Below are 18,938 nucleotides of genomic sequence, written 5' to 3'. Positions count from 1 at the left end.
ACAATGATAAAAACAACAAGGTGGTAACCATAATAATAATATTCAATAATGTAAAACAACATAACAACAGACAGACAGTAAGAAATTAAATTAACTTAAGATTGCCATCGATCTAAAAACCATCCCATGTACCTAAAAGCTGCGGAGCTATTGCATGTCCATGTTTCGGGCAAATACAGGAGAGTTTCCAGGGTGCAGTAAGGAATGTCGAGGTGCTGGTTGGGGCGTATGCACAGAGAACTGATCCTGGATCGGGTCACCTGACAAGAGAGGTGGAGGTTTGGGATGGAGGCAGGAAGAGGTAACGTATCTGACTGACCGATAGAAAAGTGACTGTAACAGTGTCTCAGTGTCAGGGGCATTCTGCAGTAGAGGTGCACATTAATATGCCCTATTTTATATATACATATAGGAAACACACACTCTCTCACTCACACACACTCTCTCTCTGTCTCTACACACACACACATTCAGGTGAGGATATTAAGAGTTGAATGACTTTTAAAAAAAAGTTTCACAATATTCTAAAGGTGAAAATGAGCACAATAAAATCCCTTGAATTCTTTAATAATCCAAAAAATTACTACAAAGCACCAGTATACTCCAAACATGCTGCTTCTTCTCCTGCCTAGCTTCTTCAGCTTCATGTTACATATAGTTACATACACACGTTTGACCCTGCTGCAAAGACAGAACAGGACAGGTCAGTGGAGCGTCCTGCAGTTCGACAGTGTTCAGGTTACAGGAGTTAAATCTGAGAAAGACTTGTCTCTAGTCTGCCACAGAAAGAAGCGATTCTTCCATTCACTCCCATCCTACATCTACGGTTCCAGTCGTTTTAAATCAAAGTCCAGCAGCACAGCTGATGCTCTTCTGAGTCCGGAGGTGGGTGGTGGGTGCAGAACGAGGAGGACTAACCTGACTGTGCTGTACATGGTGGTTGAAGAGGGGGAGGACGTCTGCTACATGACGGTGAGGTGAGAGCGACTGGCCTCAGTCACTGAGAGTGAAACGTGGGAGGTGATTGGTCAACGCGGTACCTGCATCTGCTGTGAGGTCTGTGACTGGTTCTGAGCAGTGACCTCGGGGCCCCGGCTGGCCAATCGGCTTAGGATGTTCCTCTCGGACATTTGCAGCCGCACGGCAACGGGAGGTATCCTGGCGATGGTCGCCGGGAGACGTGTGACGTCAGCCTTCATGTCACTCAGCAGTTCCTCGAGCTGTTTGAGAACTGGAAATAGAACATGTAGAAAGCAAGGACTGTTTTAGTTTTTTAATCAGTTTTTGCATTAAGCTGCTGTCAAACCAGATCCAGTGGTGTGGGTAAAGTAGGAGACAGTAAATAGCGTGGGCAAGGTCGTAAACATGAATTGTGGAAGCTAGCATGGCTAGCAGACTGATAACAGCAGTCCACAAAGTTGTAAATTATATAACTAGCTAAACAAACAGCATTTCATTTTTCAATGTTCTGACCTTCTATATGTTAAATGTTACAATTTGTTTATGTAAATAGTTGTTGCACCCCCTCATACTGTGCACGCAGTCATTTCTACAACTTCAAAGTGGACTTTGACACTGACAGGTGGTTGTAGTGTTTATTTCCTTAAGATGTGAAATGAAAAGCTTGCCCTTGTTCAATGGAAGCTGCTGTCGTTTTAACCACAGCGTTGCACCTGCTGTTTGTTTTTGGTTATGTTAGCAACTATAATTCAGCCATATATATTTAAATACTTTACATAATAGTACCCTTTTCTCTATTCCTGATAATATCAGAGTGACAGCCAACACACAACACACATTCAGAAGCGTCAATGGAAACTGAAATGTCAGTACCAAATGTTTAAAAAATTCTCTCGGATGACCATTTTGTTTATTGTTTATTTGTGTATTCTATTTGTATGTTTTACCTTTATGCAGAACTGCATTAGCAGGCTTGTTTCCAGACATGGACTCCTTGCTGAGGTGTTGGTGGGACTCGGCTAGACACTCCACCTCACTGAAGCGAGTGTTGAGTGCCATGGAGGGGTGTGCCGGGTCCTCTGTCATGTTCAGGTAAGCCGCCCTGCGCAGCTGTTCCTCAATCACCAAAGCCTGCTCCAATAACTATACAGGAAACAAAAAAAACAAACACAAAATGCAACATGTGAAACACATTCACACAAACACAAACACACACAGGGGAAACAGTGAGCGTGCTCAGTTCACCTTGAACCTGCGGGCCAGAAACTTGTTTTTGATCTCCAGGAAGTTTCCTCTGCTCATTTCCCCTTTGAAGGGCTCATTGAGGATCGCAAACCTCACATCGTTCTGCACATCCTGCCACCGGGCATAGCCGTGTCTGAGAGACGCCGAGGTCAAGTGTAACAACACTATTGTCTCGTGAGGATTATAAATTTAAATGATGATTATTGTGCGTGGATAACTTTACTTCATCACTGCATAACCTGATTTGCAAGCTTGGGCCTCCAAATGCATCAAAATAATTCTTAACCCACACAAACACCTCTCTCTTTCATTACAGAAAACCATAGAGGAAGAAACAAAGGGCTGAGAATGCAGCACGGTCTTGGTATGCTTCATGCTGTCAGCTAACGATGACAGTTAACTTCCCAAAACCTAAACTCATCCTATCAATTTTTTTTTTTTCAAGTCTAGAGCAACAAAAACAACAAATATCAGCTTTCTTTTGCAGTAGCAAAACCAGCAAATATAATTTTATTAAAGTCAGAACCAGATTGCAGTTGATTTTTTTGATGAGAAAACAGCAATCACACCTGAAAACTGAACAGGATCTGTGTCTCTAAGAAACTGTCCATTTGAAAGGATACTGTATGATGCCAGCCAGCAGCCAGTAGTCATGGCGACGGTGCCAAATCTCAAAGGTCTTCTTGGTGACGGTGGCTGCCCTCTCTTCATTCTGCCACAGAGAGTGAAGCTCTGGAAAAGAGTGCAGAAAGGTCAAAAGACAGCAACTAAAAAGAAAAAGGAGAAGAGAAGAAAAGTGTGTTTGTGTGTGTGTGTGTGTGTGCGCGTTTGTGTGTGTCCACCTGTGAATCCTCCGTCAGCAATGTTGAACATGAACCTCTGCTTGGTGGCTTTTTTCTTCTCTTCACTGACGTTAACCACCGGCGCAGCTGTTGCTCCTTCCTTGGTGTTCTCCCCGTTCTGCAGTTTGCCAGACTCGTCTGGTTTCACACCGTCCTTCTCTTCTTTTTGCTCTGCGAGGAAACAACAGAAACAAACTCAAGACACCCTCTCATGGTGGAGACAATTGTTGAAATGCAATTCAGTATATTTAGATTTAGACATTTTGCCTAACTTTAAACATTTCGTGTCAAGCGTGACATGTACACACCTTTCTTTTCATCTGTAGGCGAACTGGTGTCCATCTTCTCATCTTTTATATCCTCAGCTGAAACAAAATAACTTTTAAAATGACAGAAAATAAAGGAAACGAGACAACAGAAAACAGTTTAGACACCTGCCTCACCTTTAGACTTGTCCTCCTCTGAGTCCGCCTTGCCCTCTGAACCTTCACCCTTGACCTCAGGAGTGTCTTTGTCCATGTCCGAAGTCTTGTCCTTTTCTTCTTTGTCCTTGGTCAGGTCTTCGACCTCCTTCTCTCTGCCTTCATCTCCATTTCCTGTCTCCTTCTCTTTCTCCTCCTTCCCTGCAGCAGAGTCTAGCTCTCCTTCTTTCTTATCAATGGCAGGGGATTTTTCAGACTCATCTGGGATTTCAATAATCTAGGGGTAAGATAGCAAATTCAATTATGTTGCTGCTTAAAACTTATTAGACAGTACTGACAACAAAAAATGGGTGAGATATGATATAAAAGCAGAATTTACCTCTGGATCATCCTTCTTGACTCCTTTGCCATCCTCACCTTCTTTCTTCATGTCGTCCCTGTCCTCTGATTTAGACAAATCCTCTGAAAAAAAGAACACACATGTAAATAACAGATATGCAAACCCTCTCTCTGATGACTTTTTTGAAGTTTAATTGTGGAATAATCCAAAAAAATGTGTTTCATAGTCATATCATACATACAGTAAACAGTACACGTGTCTGTAATATGTGTGTGTGCATGTGTGTGTGTGTGTGTGTGGTGTGTGTATGTACCTGGGACAGGGGTGTTGGGCTGTGTGTCTGCAGGGGTCCCAGTAGAAGGAGTCTTTGGGTCTTCACCTGCAGCCAAAGCTGCAGCCCTTTTGTTCTCCTCTAGCTCTGCCATCCAGGGCATTGACCACTGACCGTTCACATGCTCAAACTCCTGCACCTGTGAATGAACATGTGAAACTATCAGCTCGTAACCCAGCGATTAAATAACTGTATTATATAACATTTCTTACAGGTAAACAATACCTTTTTCCTTATAAGTGACATCACACCAATACGGGTGAGCACATGTTGCCTTGACAAACCCTCGCGTGGCACGCCATCTGCAAAGGTCTCAGCTCCGTCAGCCCCCGGCTCACAAAGGTGACGCATGAACAGAGACACGTAGGCCCTACGAACACGTGTGAAGGAGAAGGTGGAGGGATGTGACCGGAAACCAGATTCAAGCATTAAGAGGTTTCTTACAACTAACAGCCCAGAGATACGATGCTCTGTGTATTGAGGTTTAATATTCAAGCAAGCAGAAAAGGTCACATTGACACTCACTTGAATTCTTTCTCAGACTTCCCTCGGAGGTCTCTGACCAGCCACTGGTTGGTGAAAGCATCCTGTGGAGGCATCCCATAACGCATCACTGCATTCAGGAAAGCCTTCCTCTGTCGTGCATTGAAGCCCAAAACCTGACAGTTAAAAAAAAATGTTTAAAAGAAAGAACAGAAAGCATTTATCTTTGCTTCTCTTTTTGTGCCAAGCAATTTTTCATCTGTAGGAACTCACCTCGATGTTCCCGCCCACTCTGGCCAACAGTGGCGGCAGAGGTTTGTCCCGATCGTTCCTCAGCCCTTTACGGTTTGGTCTGCGGGCATTAGCTAAAACAAAATCAATACAGTTAGTCCATCGGAGATTCAGTGCACGTTCACAGACAATGACGTTTCACTGAAGCCATGAAAATGAAAGAAGAAATCAAACTGAATGTTGATGTATCGTGTGTGTTCTTAACATCCTAAAGTTTCTCTGTGAAGTTCCACTTACGGCTCATCACGGCACACTCTGATCCTGCTGAAGCTGTCCCTCGTCACAATTTCTCGGCACCTCTACATTAAATGCTTCTTCTCGAAGCGCTTTCAGAACATTTACAACTGAAAGCAGTAATGTTGTATACTTAATTTAATGACACTTAACGTAACAGAGGTAGAATTAAATAAAAACCAAAACACAAATCAATACAAAACATGTACATTCTTTCTCGCTTACAAATTAAATACAGAATAAAATGACATTTATGTCAACTTAAAGAAAGAAAATCAATTGTTCTGGAAAAGATCTTGAAACAACTTCATTAACAGTTAATATGAACACAATCTCTTTAAAGTGCAAGTAGTAGAAAGTTCAGCCGGCCGAGAGCCCTTTGATTTTAATTTTCTTTTCATGTTTCTGTGCATTTTTCCTTCTCTTCTCTTCCCTTTTCTTTCTCTTTCTGTCTTTTCTTGCCTCACTACGCTCCATGCAGATGATGCAGTGACAAGGGCTGTTTCGGGAGCTTCTGTAGACGTTGTCAATGATGATATCATAGCTGTCATCTGAATCTGAATAAGCATCTGTAGAGATGGTTTGAAGGATGTTAGTGGATGAACGAACCGCGGCTCAAACAGTAGAGACTCCTTATTAGCGGGAAGGTCTACCGCCATCTCTCAGGCATTACTGGGACCAAATCTTAAACTTAAATACATCTCAATGACTGACAACTGAAACACTTATATCTATCTAAGAGTGGATGCATTAGTAGTCGAGCACACTCACACATACTGAGCAGCAGTGAACTATACCTTCACTTCGTTCATCAAAGTCCTCATCGCCTTCCTCCGAGGCCACAGAGTAGTCCGACTGGTTATCAGACTGATCCTCCTGCCAGTCTAAAGAGACCACAGACGGAGATATGTTGAGATGGGAGAAAATGCCTGGGCTGAATCTTATCGAGATCAAGTACATCCAAACTCCTTGTGCAGCTGCAGTCTCATTAAATTGACGTCAACCAGGCTTTTAGCCAGGAGGGGGAGCCACTGCTTCAGAGGCACAATCAAAATGAACAAGAGAATAGTTTCATCATTTAACTCTGACTAGAAAGGAAGAGTTTATTCTTAGCTTGTGTGAGTTCGATCACACCATGAGTTTAGTATACTATTTGGCTAAGGACCTGTTTTACTTTATTTCAGTTTCCATAAATACATTTTTAGTAAATATCTTTTAATAGTCTGCTGCTGCTGCTGCTGTCCTTGTAAACCTGTATTCACTTTACTCACTTAGCTCCAGTCACCGAAGAGGGAAGGAGGGGGAGAGAATATTTAATAGTTTTCATCAGTAAAATTTAACATGTTGGGTTTACTTAATTGCCAGACTTTTACTGCAAATATGCATCTTTTTGTGCAATATAATAATATTGAATCTTTACAAATTAGAAATTAATGATCTATTCTCCTTACAGATTTGAACAATGCCCAGAGGCTATGTTCATTACAAATGCAATGGTTGGCTGTCGTCAGTCCTTAAACACACACTTAAGCAAAATGCCTGCAAGTGAATCAGCAAACTCTGTACCCTACACGTGTTCTGATGCTGGCTTGCTTTCTATCCTGCAAAATCTGCTACTGCACCTCATTCTCTGGGTGGTAACAATGAAACCAGCAGAGCAAACAGTCGTACTGTATTATCATTACCTTTTTGGAATAGTTTTCTGTAACTGGCGTGGATTATGTTTACAATAGGACCTCAACAACAATTTCACTCAGTCTTATTCTGGTTATTTTGTGTTCACTTATCTCATAAAGCAGGATTACTAAATTAGCTGGAAAAGCTCTTTATTCTCTTTATATAAGCTCTTATTCTTATTCTGTTTTTTTTTTATTTATTTACCCAGACAACTTTGTAACATTCCTATATGAGACTGTCCTCTTTTTTTAAATAGTTTTAAGCATGTTTGGTCTGCAATTCCCACATGACTAACATGTTTCTATGCCTAATCTCAAGACACAAAACACAAATGCCATGTTTACACCAACACCACACAAACAAACAGCACCGCACAGCACGCACACACAAGAAGAGGTTGCATTATATATTGTTCTGTACCCTGTCTTATACCTCGGTCCTCCTGGGAGCCGTCATTGTAGTTGACTGGCTTTCGAGTTCTTTTGCCTTTGCCCAGATTTCGGGCAAGATCTTCCTGCTGCTGCTCGTAGTGGTGACGCAGCAGCTTCTCCCAGTAATCAGGATCAACACTTTCCTCTTGCTTGATCACTTCCCTTTCCACCTCCTCCTTCTCAAACAAAGGGAAGAGGAATTAATATGATATATATTAAGAACGCACATAAAGTCTGTGCTTTATGTTAGCTTTTTAAAGATGACTAACCTTTTATGGCATTCAAACTAAAAAATAAACTCAACCCAAGGAAGCATGCTAGATCTAGGTCAAAGCTCAGTCTTTGTCTGAAGCTGCACTTAAGACTAAGATGCAACAATTTCAGGGCCTTTCTGGATATATTAAATTATATATTCATAGAGACACTTTGTAAACAAACTCATACCTCGTCATCTTCATCTTTGACCACATACTGGGCCACTTTAAAGGAGCTGAGATATTCGTTCATGCTCTGCAGCTCAGTGTCATCTGTGGCATCCTGGTTCCTGTCTAGCAAACGGTCAATTGCGTGGTCATCGTAGTGAATCACACTGCTGTCATCCTCCTTGTTGTCCCCTGAAAGGAGAATAAGTCAAGTTAAAAAGGAAGGAAGTAGAAACCACATTTACTCCCTGTACCATCTGTCACATTAGACATCAGACATCCCACCGGTGGCGTGATCATTCCACCTCCATCTCTTCCCATTTTCAACCTCTTCCTCTTTAAACTACAGAACATTAAAGTTAGTAAAACCTATCCAATTTAGGTTAAATGTTTCAAACAACAACTTTGGTGTAGACCATGGGTCTGTAATCCTGACCTGCACACGCTGTGCGCTGAGGCTCAGGAGCAGAAATCACATTAACTAAGTATGATAAATATTTTAACTGCCTATTATTTTGCATATTCATATTTCTTAATCGTTCAGTGAAATAGTCCTTTTATTATTCAGGCTGACAGCCAACTGCACGCTCCAGTAAAAGGATGACGGCACACAGAAAGAAGACGGCATTTTTTTCGTTTGCTGCCGGTGGATAATTTAAGTTTGACGGTTTTTCATAAATACAAGAAGGACTCAAATAGACATTAAGTAGTTAACTTGAACTTTGGCCTACTAAGGGTGACCGGGTTTTTTTTGTTGTTGTTGTTGCTCAGAATGTTTTTGTTTCATGCAGAAATGTTGCCTAATTTTTTTGTCTCTCTCTGCAGTCCTTCATTAAATGTAATAAAAAAAAAAACGTTGCATCCCGTGTCATTTTAAATGTCAAAAGGGTTTTGCAGACCCCTGGTGTAGATGAATCTGAGCGGTCAAATCTGGATCAAATCTGACTCACTGCTGACCTCAGATGACAAATGAGTCATAGCACCTCTTTTTTTTTTTCAACACTCAAATTATCTGGTGGCCCTTTAAAGGCTTGAAAAATGTTTATAGGGAAATGCAGATGGACATAAAAGGTAAATGATTAAAAATAGGCGCATGGGGTCATGGGGTTAAAGTTGACTCACCTTCGCCGATTTCATCCTTGAACAACTCTTCAGTTCCAAACTTGAGGATGTCATCGAGCTCCTGCTTGGACATGGAGCCCGTCTTGGATCCGAGACCGGGTCGCACCACCAGATGGGTGAGCATCATCTTCTTCTTTGCTACCTGGTAGAGGTAAGTAAAACGAGTGATGAGCAGGTGATCACAGAATCCTGACATAGTCAGTGTGTGATTTCTTGCCGTGTTCCTTTTTTACACACCTGTGTGATCCTCTCCTCCACAGAAGCTTTGGTAACGAAGCGGTAAATCATCACTTTCCTGTTCTGGCCAATACGGTGAGCTCTGCTGAACGCCTACAAAACACATGCATGAAAAAAACAACATGATCACCTGTCATTCAAATAAAAACAAACAAATAAGCAAACATACTGATGTGGTTGTGCGGTGTAGGGTTTGCATACCTGGATATCATTGTGAGGGTTCCAGTCAGAATCGTAGATGATGACGGTGTCAGCAGAGGCCAGATTGATGCCCAAACCACCAGCTCTGGTAGAGAGGAGGAATGCAAACTGGGGAGCACCGGGAGCTACAACAACAGAAAAAGAAGCAAAGAGACAGAAAGTTAGAACACCAATAGCATACCACAGCAGCTGTGTTTAGGCAATACAAACAGTATGTAAAAGTCTCACCATTAAAGCGGTCGATGGCCTCCTGTCTCAAGTTGCCGGTGACTCCTCCATCAATCCTCTCATATTTGTACCCCTCGTTTTCCAGGAAGTCCTCCAGCAGGTCCAACATTTTGGTCATCTGGGAGAAGACCAGAACCCTGTGGCCCCCCTCCTTCAGCTTCCTCATCATCTTCTGGAGCAGCATCAGTTTTCCTGAAGACTTGGTCAGAGCATTGCCCTCATACATGCCATTTGGAAGTTTGGGGGCCTCCTACAAATCCAGAGAAGAAATCTGAATGAACTGTTTGCATTTCGTACGACATGCACCCGCAGAAGAAACAGTCTGTTCCCATATGAATGTGTGAAAAGACTTTGATCGTACTGTGGCGGCTGCAGGAAAGAGGTAGGGATGATTGCAGCATTTTTTCAGGTCCATCACCACGTTGAGCAGAGAGACTTGGTTTCCTCCACCACGAGTGTTCAGGGCCTCAAAGTTGCGTGTGAGGATGAACTTGTAGTATTTCCTGGGTAACAACAAAGAAATGTTAAAAATAATGCCCATCAACAGTCTTCAATATGTAGACTGCTTTAAGTTTTCATACTTTTACGGCTGTTAAAATATACTGCTACAAATCCGTCTCTTAGCTTACTTCTGCATGGGGCTCAGCTCTACTCGAACAATGAGCTCAGTCTTTGAAGGCATGTGTTTGAAAACATCAGCCTTCAGCCTCCTGAGCATGTGGGGTCCCAGCATGTCATGGAGCTTCTTGATCTGGTCCTCTTTGGCAATGTCGGCAAACTCCTCCAGAAATCCTTCCAGGTTGCTGCAAAACGAAAAAAAAAAAAGAGAGAAAACAACATAAAAATAGGGTAAGTGTGGGTGTTTTCATATCTGCAATGCAGCCACATAGCCTGCATCCACATATGGGGCTACTGACTTGAATCTCTCTGGGGTCAGGAAGTTCAGCAAGTGGAAGAGCTCCTCCAGGTTGTTCTGAAGGGGAGTGCCAGTTAGCAGCAGCTTGTGTTGTAGCGGGTAGTTGTTCAACACTCGGAAGAACTAAAAACAGCAGGCAGAGGAAAAAAATATTATATCTTCACAATACAAACACAATAATATGCTGTAATGCAGATGTACATCCACAAACAACTTTTTGATGATCAGAATTATAAGACAAACAACCACTTCTACAAAGTACTCTATGTTATTACCTTGGACTGGTTGTTTTTGAGTCGGTGAGCCTCGTCCACAACCAGACAGGCCCACTCAATGGAGCCAAGCACAGCCTGGTCAATGGTAATCAACTCATAGGATGTCAGCAGGACGTGGAACTTGACCGTTGAGTCTTTCTGTAAAGCACAGAGAGAGAGAGAGAGGGGACATTAGTTAAGCTGCCAAACAGAGAAACTAGTAGAAACAGAATCAGTAGGGCTGAAAGTAGTTGTTTCCACCGGTAATATACTATACAGGACAGCAAGTGCTAGTATCCAGGGCACCAAATCAATCACTATTTCCTATCAATGGTCTACTTTTTCCTTACCTTCATCTTAGATGCTTTCTTCCCACCTCGGATGGCATTTCCCTCAAAGGAGAACTCGTTCTCTCTGATGACAGCTCTGCTGTCTTTGTCCCCTACATAGGTCACCACGTACATGTCAGGTGCCCACATCTCAAACTCTCTCTCCCAGTTAATGATGGTGGACAGGGGAGCACTGACCAGGAAGGGACCTTTGGAGTGACCCTGTGATAACAGAAGACAAAGCCTGCATGTAAAGATGTTATTTATAGAGCTGCATTTACATGGCATGCCTTTTTTTTCCAAATGCTGACCTGACAATCAGGAATTCAGCAAACACTCTGAGGGACAGCTGTAGTTTATTAAATAAACTACAGTAACTGTATTTGTCTTGCCCTGCCTTTAGGATAGAGTTCCTCACTTAGAAATCTTCCCCTTTAATGGACAGAGTTACTGTGTGTCGCATGTCTGAAACCCCACCCACTCACACTGATTGACAGGGGAGGGCAGACTTGACAAAACAGCGTCTGGAACTTATAAAAAAACATTTTATACTCCACAACAGTTTAGCATACGACAATTATATCATTTACTGTTCTTACCTCCTTGTACAATGAGTAGAGAAAGACAGCAGTCTGCACAGTCTTGCCTAAACCCATTTCATCAGCCAAAATTGTGTCTGTGGCCTGAGCCCAAGAAAACCTCAGCCAGTTCAACCCCTCCAGCTGGTAGGGATGCAGAGTGCCTCCAGTGCTGTCCAGGTAGTCGGGCTGCCGATCAAACTTGATAGTGGGCTGGAAGGAAGAAACCAAGAAGAATATCAATTCTACATCTGTCCTGATTCAGGCTATTTTTATTCTGCCAAAGGGAATACACTCAACAGCGATGCCTCATTTCATCAGAAATAAACCATTAGTCTACCACAAAAACTATATATGGATCAGTTTCGTAATAACCAGAAAGGTGTTTAGAAAGAAAGTTTTTGTTTTGTTTTTTTACTTACATCGACAACAGGATTAGCAGGTGGTCGCTCTGCCTTCTTGACTTTGACTGCCTTCTTCAGCTTCTTACCAGGTCTGCCTTCTTCACCCACCATCAACTCTCTTAAAAAAAAATAAAAACACTTTCAACTGCATTCACGTACGGCACAAGAAGAACTGTCTGATCTTTTTTGGGGGGAATCTCTGCATACCTGTGATTCCAGTATGTCTGTTTGTAGGTGTCAAACTCAGGGATGTCCATGTCTTCGCTCTCCCAGGTTGACTGGTCATAGGGCAGATCTCTCCATTTGATCAAGTAATGTACGTTGTTCTTTTTATCAACACTACCATGAAAACAAAAAAACAAGAGGAAAGATGGAGTTATGATAAAGCACTGTTACCAGAACATACATTTCTGTATAAACACAATGAATTATCTTTGTCAACATGATATTCTTACTAATCTTTCTCTTATATATTATTTCAGTTATTCTAATTAGTAATTATGAAAAATACATGAAGCAGTAACTCCAACCATGCACATCAGTACCATGCCTGCTAAAACAGCAATATTAAGACTGAAATACTAGTTCAGTCTGATGGTTCCACATCCACAGAGCAAATTATATTTACTAACTTTTTATAGGTCAGCTGTGTTTTTTTATGAGATTATGTGTCCTACCTGTGGTTGAGGATGCGGTGGATCATCAGCCACTCCATTTTGACTCCATAGCGGTAAAACTCCTCCTCCATGTGGACAAACAGAGGATCCTTGTTCTTCCTCTTGGTGCTTTTATTTTCATCACCCTCACCTCCAAAATCCACAGGCGGTGGTTCATCCATGTCTGTCTTCCTCTGGTAGTTACGGAACATCACTTGGCAGTTCAGCTCCAGCTGAGGACGAGCAGCAAGTAGGTAGTGAGGGAAGTGCACAGAAAAATATGACTACAACTACAGGTGGACTGAGTTTCAGATAATGTGCGGTACCTGTAGCTCCAGCACCCAGGAGCAGTGCCAGTAGGACATATTGCACCATTTGACAAAGAACTCCCTCTCCCTGCGGCCCGCCAGTGGCGGAGGATCAGGAGCATCAGCAGAGAGGTCAGCAGGCCGAGGGACAGGCGTGGGAGCTGGCGGCTCTCCCCATCGCCATGTTAGAACCTTTTGGACTTTGCCCTTCATCGGTGGACACTGTTAGGAAGCAGGGGAGGGGAGATGATAATAATCAGCAATTTGCCACTTATAATGAATTTTAAAAATTGCATTATTTATTTGTTAGAACTTGATAATTAGCAGAATAAAAACTAAAAGAATGCCGTGATTTATCTGAAACACTGTAGGCGTGCACAACATGTGATCTGTGTCCCACACGCACACCCACATGAGTACATGCACGCGCAGACTCGTATGCACCAGTGCACAGCGCTCACCTTGCAGCGGGGGCAGATCCATTCTCCGTTGGGGATTTCAGGGAGAGGAGGGTTGAGGCAGTGGATGTGGTAGGAGGAGGGGCAGGTGTCACAGCAAAGCAGCTCCCCTCCATCTTTGCACACCCGGCAGAATTCAATGTGGTGGTCGTCTTCTTCCTCCACTCCTTCATCTCTCCTGTCTTCCTCGTCCTCTCCTTCGGCCTCAGACAGATCATCCCTGGCTTCCCACTGGATCCCCTCCTTCTCCTGGTGGCAGAATTACAGACAGAGGGAAGTGGCGTGTGTGTGTGAGGGGGGAGAGGAGGAGGAGGAGGAGGAGGAGGAGGAGGAGGGCAGACAGGCAGGCAGGGAAGGTATGCGGAACGGAGTAAAAGGAAGGGGGGGTGTGGGGTGATTTTCAAGAGCACCAGGAGAGGGGGGGCGGTGGTGGTGTGCATTGCGTGCGTGTGCGTGTGCATGTTTGCGTGTGAAGGGAAGATGGGCGGGAGTGTGAGGGGAGGGGCAAAGAGAGGAAATGGGGGATGGGGGGGGGGGGGAAAGGAGAGGATAGACGGGAACATGAGCAAAAGGGTTGGGGGGGGCAGGAGAAGACAAAGAGAAGAGAAAAAATGACTAAAAATCACTTTTTAAGTCGATTTCTCAACTTTCTACCCGTGATCGCAACAGTGTTATACAGACAGGTGTAATTGTTGTCCTGACGTTTCATACTGCAGGTATCAGACCCAATCTTCTCTAACATACAACATAATGGCCTTCTCTGCACAGCACTGAGTGAGAGATGAGCTTACGGTACTCACACAGTGTGGGCAGCTCCATTTGCCCTCGGGTGCTTTCTCCATGTCAGGATCCAGACAGACCATGTGATAAGCTCTGGGACAGGTGTCACACAAAATGATCTCCCCTCCCTGCTGGCACACCTCACAGTAGTCCTGATGGTCTGTCTCATAGCCGTCGCCTTCTTCCGTCTCTACTGGGAGAACGTGTCCACAGAAAATGAGACAAAATGAGATTCAGAGAGCAGGCCACGGCCTTCGTATTGGCCTTGACTTTAACAAAATCTCTTGTATGAAGCTATAGTCTGTTCTTAAACATTTGTTCAGCGCTGATGTACACATAAAAGAAGAGACTTTTTTTTATTTTAGTAATAACTCCACGCCAACCTTTCTTTTTTTTCTTTGCACTCTTGGGTTTCTTCTTAGGACGACTGCTGCGGTTGGAGCCATCTGACACGGAGAAACTTCCGTCATCAAAGTCACTGTCAACATCGGGCTCATCTTCATCACTCTGGGAAACAGTGAGAGAGAGGACATTAATAACAAGATGCATGGTTACATTGTAGTACATTATCAAACTGTAAAACAAGAAAGTAAGTTGAGACCAAAGGTATCTTACAGAGGAGCGCTTCCTCTTGCTGCTGAGGCCCCCTAATTTGATCTTGAGTGGAGCCACCTTCTTAGGTTTGGGTTTCGACGGAGGCTTAGATGTGGGCTTAGACTTCTTGCGAGCATTTGGACCTGAGAGAACACAGAGATTAAAGTTTAATGAAGAAAAATATTTAATAAGTATATAATATAATATATAATATAAAATAATAAGCAGCTTGTAAAATGTTAAATTAGCAGTCAACACAATAACAGAATGAGAAAACTATTTTGTTCTTTCTGAACAAAATCAAAGTTCAGATAAGTTCCTCTTCATGTTAAGCCCAATATTAATGTTCCACATTTGTCCTACTTTACCTTTGCCCTCTTTGGTCTTGGCCTTGCGGAGTGGAGGTGCTGGGGCTGCCGGGGCTGCAGCAGGTGTTGGAGCAGTGGCAGGGGTAGGAGCAGGTGCGGGTGAAGCGGTAGTACTGGGCTCTGCCCCTCCGTCTGTCCCTGCCACCACCATGTTCTCCACAGCTGCAGCCACATTGGCAGCTGCCAGGGCTGCATTGGCAGTGGCGCAACCCTTCGAAGGGGGGACAGAGAGCACATAGTGAGAAACTCTGATCTCTACTGTCAAACACACTAGAGGTCAGCGATTATGAATGACAAATCTCATTCATTACAGGTCAGACGTCCCAACCTTGTTCATAATTGCAATACCTTCAGAGGGTTGTTGGTGCTGAATTCTCTCCACTTAGCCATCATTAAAGTCATCATCTTGGACACAGCGATTTTGGGGTTCTTGGCTGCAATTAAAGGCCTAAGGACATACAATTTACAAGAAATATAGTGGTTATTTATACTTTCATACATTAATAATGAGGTAGAGGCAAACAACGATTCCTCACCTGACAAACTGGCTGAAGGCCTTGTAGTTAGTGAGGGAGCTGTAGTCTTCCTGAGTGAAGACATGGTCAATGTCTTTCATGCCCCAGGCCTCGAGCAGCTGGGTGGAGCTTTTAGGCTGAGGCAGGAGGAGAGGGATTAAAAGGAACAGTCAAGGGGAGGTTAGTTTACCATGTTAGCCCTGAAGTAATTATTTATCCACTCTAAAGTCTGAATCAGGTTTTACCTGGCAATCGTCATCATCGTCGTCGTCATCTTCTGGTTCCGGATCTTTGCGTTTGCTCTTTGAGCTGGATGAGCCTCCTTTCTCAGCTGCCGCACCGCCTTTCTTCTTCTCTTTAGCAGAGCTCGAGCGTTTCTTCTTTTTCCTCCCGGGGGCATAATCACTTCCTTCACTCTCTGACCGCACACCTCCCTCATCTGCATCTCTCTCTGCTGCTTCCACTCCAATCAGGTGCTCCGGGGAGCTGACTGGCAACTCCTGCAAAACACAGAGTCACTTTCTAAATTACACAGACACTGGTGCTTATTTACTTTTTATATACATATCATATCAATTGTAATAGACAGTATATACACGTATCATTGTTTTTATTTGATTTGTAGTCATAATCATGCCACTCTATCGAGACGGGGGAAGCCCTCAACAGAGCATGGTTCCCAATCAGTCCCTAAAACTATCGGTTGATTGACATGAAATTAGTTGACAATTGTTGTAATAATAAATTAATATTTTGTGTAACATTTTACTGTCATTGACTATGGAAACCAAATTTGACACAGGGGAGTTATTCCCTAAAAATGTTGAATTGATCCAAATAATTCACAATTAATTCTTCTCTTTGTCAACTAATCGACCAATCACTCTCTATGTCACATCATATTATATCACTGTAAACTGATTATATCTGGGCTTTGGACTGTCAGATCAAATCAAGCATTTTGAATGTGTCATCCTAAGCTCTATGCATTATAGATTACTTACAGATATTTTACAATATAATAAATCAATAACAACAACAAAAAGCAATTGTTAGTTGCCGCCCTAATTTCAGAAAACGTACTCATCGCTCTAGTTTTAACCCTAACCCCTTATATATCAATTACATCATATTTCAACAGTAATTATGATGAATGCATCTTTTTCACGGTTGTTGCAAAAATCCATCACTTTGGGATGTTTTGTGAACGTCCTCTAGAACTGCGGGTCCTAAACTGAGCCCAATGACTCACAGGAGTCCCCTTATAAGTGTTTTAGTGCGCACTATTAGGCAGGTAATAAACTGCCCCACAGTTGTAACCGCATGCGGTGAGTTGACAGGGTCAAATCAATACACAACACACAATAATTTTATTTCAGCATGAAAAGTTTGGGCGAAAAAAACAAAAACAAACTAACCTCTCTGATGGGTCTCTGCCTCTTGCTGCTCCTGTTCTCTCGGCTGCTCTTCTTGGCTTTCTTCTTCTTCTTTGACTTGGGTATCTCGTCTACATCAGACACAGCATCCTCCGGCTCGTCCTCACCTGCAGGGTGACATGCATGCTTTTTAATTAGCAAAGGAGGAGAAGACCGTGCACGCACACACACACACACACACACGCACACACACACGTGCATGGACAGGAGGCACTGCTGCAGGCCACAGGAAGAGAAAAAAAAAAAAGAGCTGCCCGCGCGCACTGGCACGACCTGGCAAATGCTCGTGCACGCACGCACACACACATGAATGCCACAACAGCACAGGTTCAAACTTGTCTTGTTGTCTCTCGTCCTTAAAACTTTGACAGTTCATGCCCGCACTCAAGCAGACACACGCTGGGGTTTAAGACACGGGAGAGGAGGAGGGGGGGGTGACATTTTTAGAAAGAAAAACTATCAACACATGCTCGATAAGTTAGCTAACTAATCTCTGACGGACGGCCCGAGCCGACTGCTCCTAGCTCGAGCTAACGTTAGCCTCGGCGAGCTCAAGTGACAGAGAGATGGACCTTCTTCTCCTGACGGGGGGAAAACGGCGAGCTTACCGTGGAGAAGTGAGTGCTCGTCCGCGGCTCCAAAGTCTTCCCTCTCATCCTCGCTGGCCGACATTTTCCCCCTCAGCGTTTTTTTTTGTTTGTTGTTTTTTTAATTTTATTTCTTGCTGGTCGAATTAATCCCCCCTTAAAACCTTGCTCCTCGGTCGGCGAGGGAGGGAAAATGACGTGGGACTGTTGGAGAATGGACCGGGGGTGTCCAGGAAGGGGGGAGGGAGGGAGGGAGGGGGTGTGTGGTGGAGGTGGTGGGTGCTGGAAGAAAGGAAAAAATAATAATAATAATAATAATGGCATTGATGCTTATTTCTTATTATTATTATCTACTTGGACACCTGCGTGTGCTCAAACAAGTTGGAGATTATCTATGCCTTGACAATTATCGGCAGGTATTCTTCCTAACACGGGAGTCAATGAAGTTAAAGTGTGGCATCCTTTAAAAAAATCTGACATCAAAACACACACATCAAAGAAAAAGTTGAAGCGTTCAAACGCTTACCTTGTCACGTTAGAAACTTACAGTAGTGTGTGTGTGTGTCTGTGTGTGTGTGTGTAATTGTCCCGGGTCGAGGTGTGCTCCCTCTCTCTCTCACGGTTCAAGCTGTTTGTGCGGCAGTTGTTGTCATTTAGTGTTCATTCATTAAACCCCGGTTTGAATCAATAATTACAAAAAAATAAAATAATAAAATAAAAAGAGCCGTCAGATGACCCAAAACACGTTGCTCCCTGTCGCCTTACAGGCAGAGCTTAGCTAACATCCTCACAAACACACAAAGGGGGCAGACATCCCATAATAATCTCTCTCCCCCCCACCACCCCTCCCACACTCACACAGGACTCTGCATAGTTACCTCAGCAACGGACAGACCATAATACTCAAGCCTGCCCCCACCCCCCTCCAACACGCGCGCGAGTGCGAGTGCACGCACACGCGCGCGCACGTACGCACGTACACTACCCACACTACTAGACATGCATGCACCAGGCTCATTGCATGCACACTTCTCCTTCCCCTTTTCCACTAGTAGTCCCAGCCCCCTTAGCAACCCCGTTGTCATGGTGACACCCCCCCACCACCACCACTCCACCCCTCCCTTTTTCACTCCTCGAAACAGACCATAATACTCTGAAGCAGTAGCAGCAGCATACATCCCATAATATACAACTCCTAAAAAGAGAAGAAAAAAAACACCAGTCACATGGTCTCCAAAGGGAGCTCAAGTCCACTGGTGACACAGACCATAATACTCACTGAGCATCCA

At 43.6% G+C, this 18,938-nt stretch overlaps 1 protein-coding gene across 4 annotated transcripts; it reads right to left on the bottom strand.

Moving 5' to 3' along the window:
* On the bottom strand, window positions 1-18,495 carry chd4b (chromodomain helicase DNA binding protein 4b). 4 transcript variants are annotated; one of them, XM_027289701.1, is made up of 40 exons: window positions 18,176-18,495; window positions 17,671-17,931; window positions 17,045-17,169; window positions 15,872-16,126; window positions 15,648-15,763; window positions 15,460-15,559; window positions 15,112-15,322; window positions 14,765-14,886; window positions 14,533-14,656; window positions 14,170-14,342; window positions 13,373-13,618; window positions 12,930-13,133; window positions 12,625-12,836; window positions 12,155-12,286; window positions 11,966-12,065; window positions 11,565-11,756; window positions 10,987-11,187; window positions 10,658-10,795; window positions 10,384-10,505; window positions 10,096-10,269; window positions 9,828-9,969; window positions 9,467-9,716; window positions 9,239-9,363; window positions 9,038-9,130; window positions 8,801-8,942; window positions 7,701-7,870; window positions 7,258-7,432; window positions 5,946-6,032; window positions 4,897-4,988; window positions 4,666-4,799; window positions 4,366-4,510; window positions 4,123-4,279; window positions 3,849-3,931; window positions 3,491-3,746; window positions 3,356-3,412; window positions 3,048-3,218; window positions 2,829-2,937; window positions 2,206-2,338; window positions 1,908-2,103; window positions 1-1,231 (listed from the first exon to the last, which is right to left on the bottom strand). In XM_027289701.1, exons 2-40 carry the CDS (start codon window positions 17,732-17,734, stop codon window positions 1,029-1,031), a joined length of 5,931 nt encoding a protein of 1,976 aa, XP_027145502.1. In that variant the 5' UTR covers window positions 17,735-17,931; window positions 18,176-18,495; the 3' UTR covers window positions 1-1,028. The 4 variants fall into 4 exon arrangements, with proteins under 4 accessions (XP_027145502.1, XP_027145503.1, XP_027145500.1 ...); XM_027289702.1 differs by having other exon boundaries at window positions 14,170-14,339; XM_027289699.1 differs by having other exon boundaries at window positions 7,246-7,432; window positions 18,176-18,494.
* Between the last annotated feature and the right edge of the window lie 443 nt (window positions 18,496-18,938).

The sequence above is a fragment of the Larimichthys crocea genome, chromosome XVI (genome assembly GCF_000972845.2).
Source record: "Larimichthys crocea isolate SSNF chromosome XVI, L_crocea_2.0, whole genome shotgun sequence".
Lineage (NCBI taxonomy): Eukaryota > Metazoa > Chordata > Actinopteri > Sciaenidae > Larimichthys > Larimichthys crocea.
Note: the sequence above shows the minus strand (reverse complement) of the source record. Positions and strands in the feature narration are given on the sequence as shown.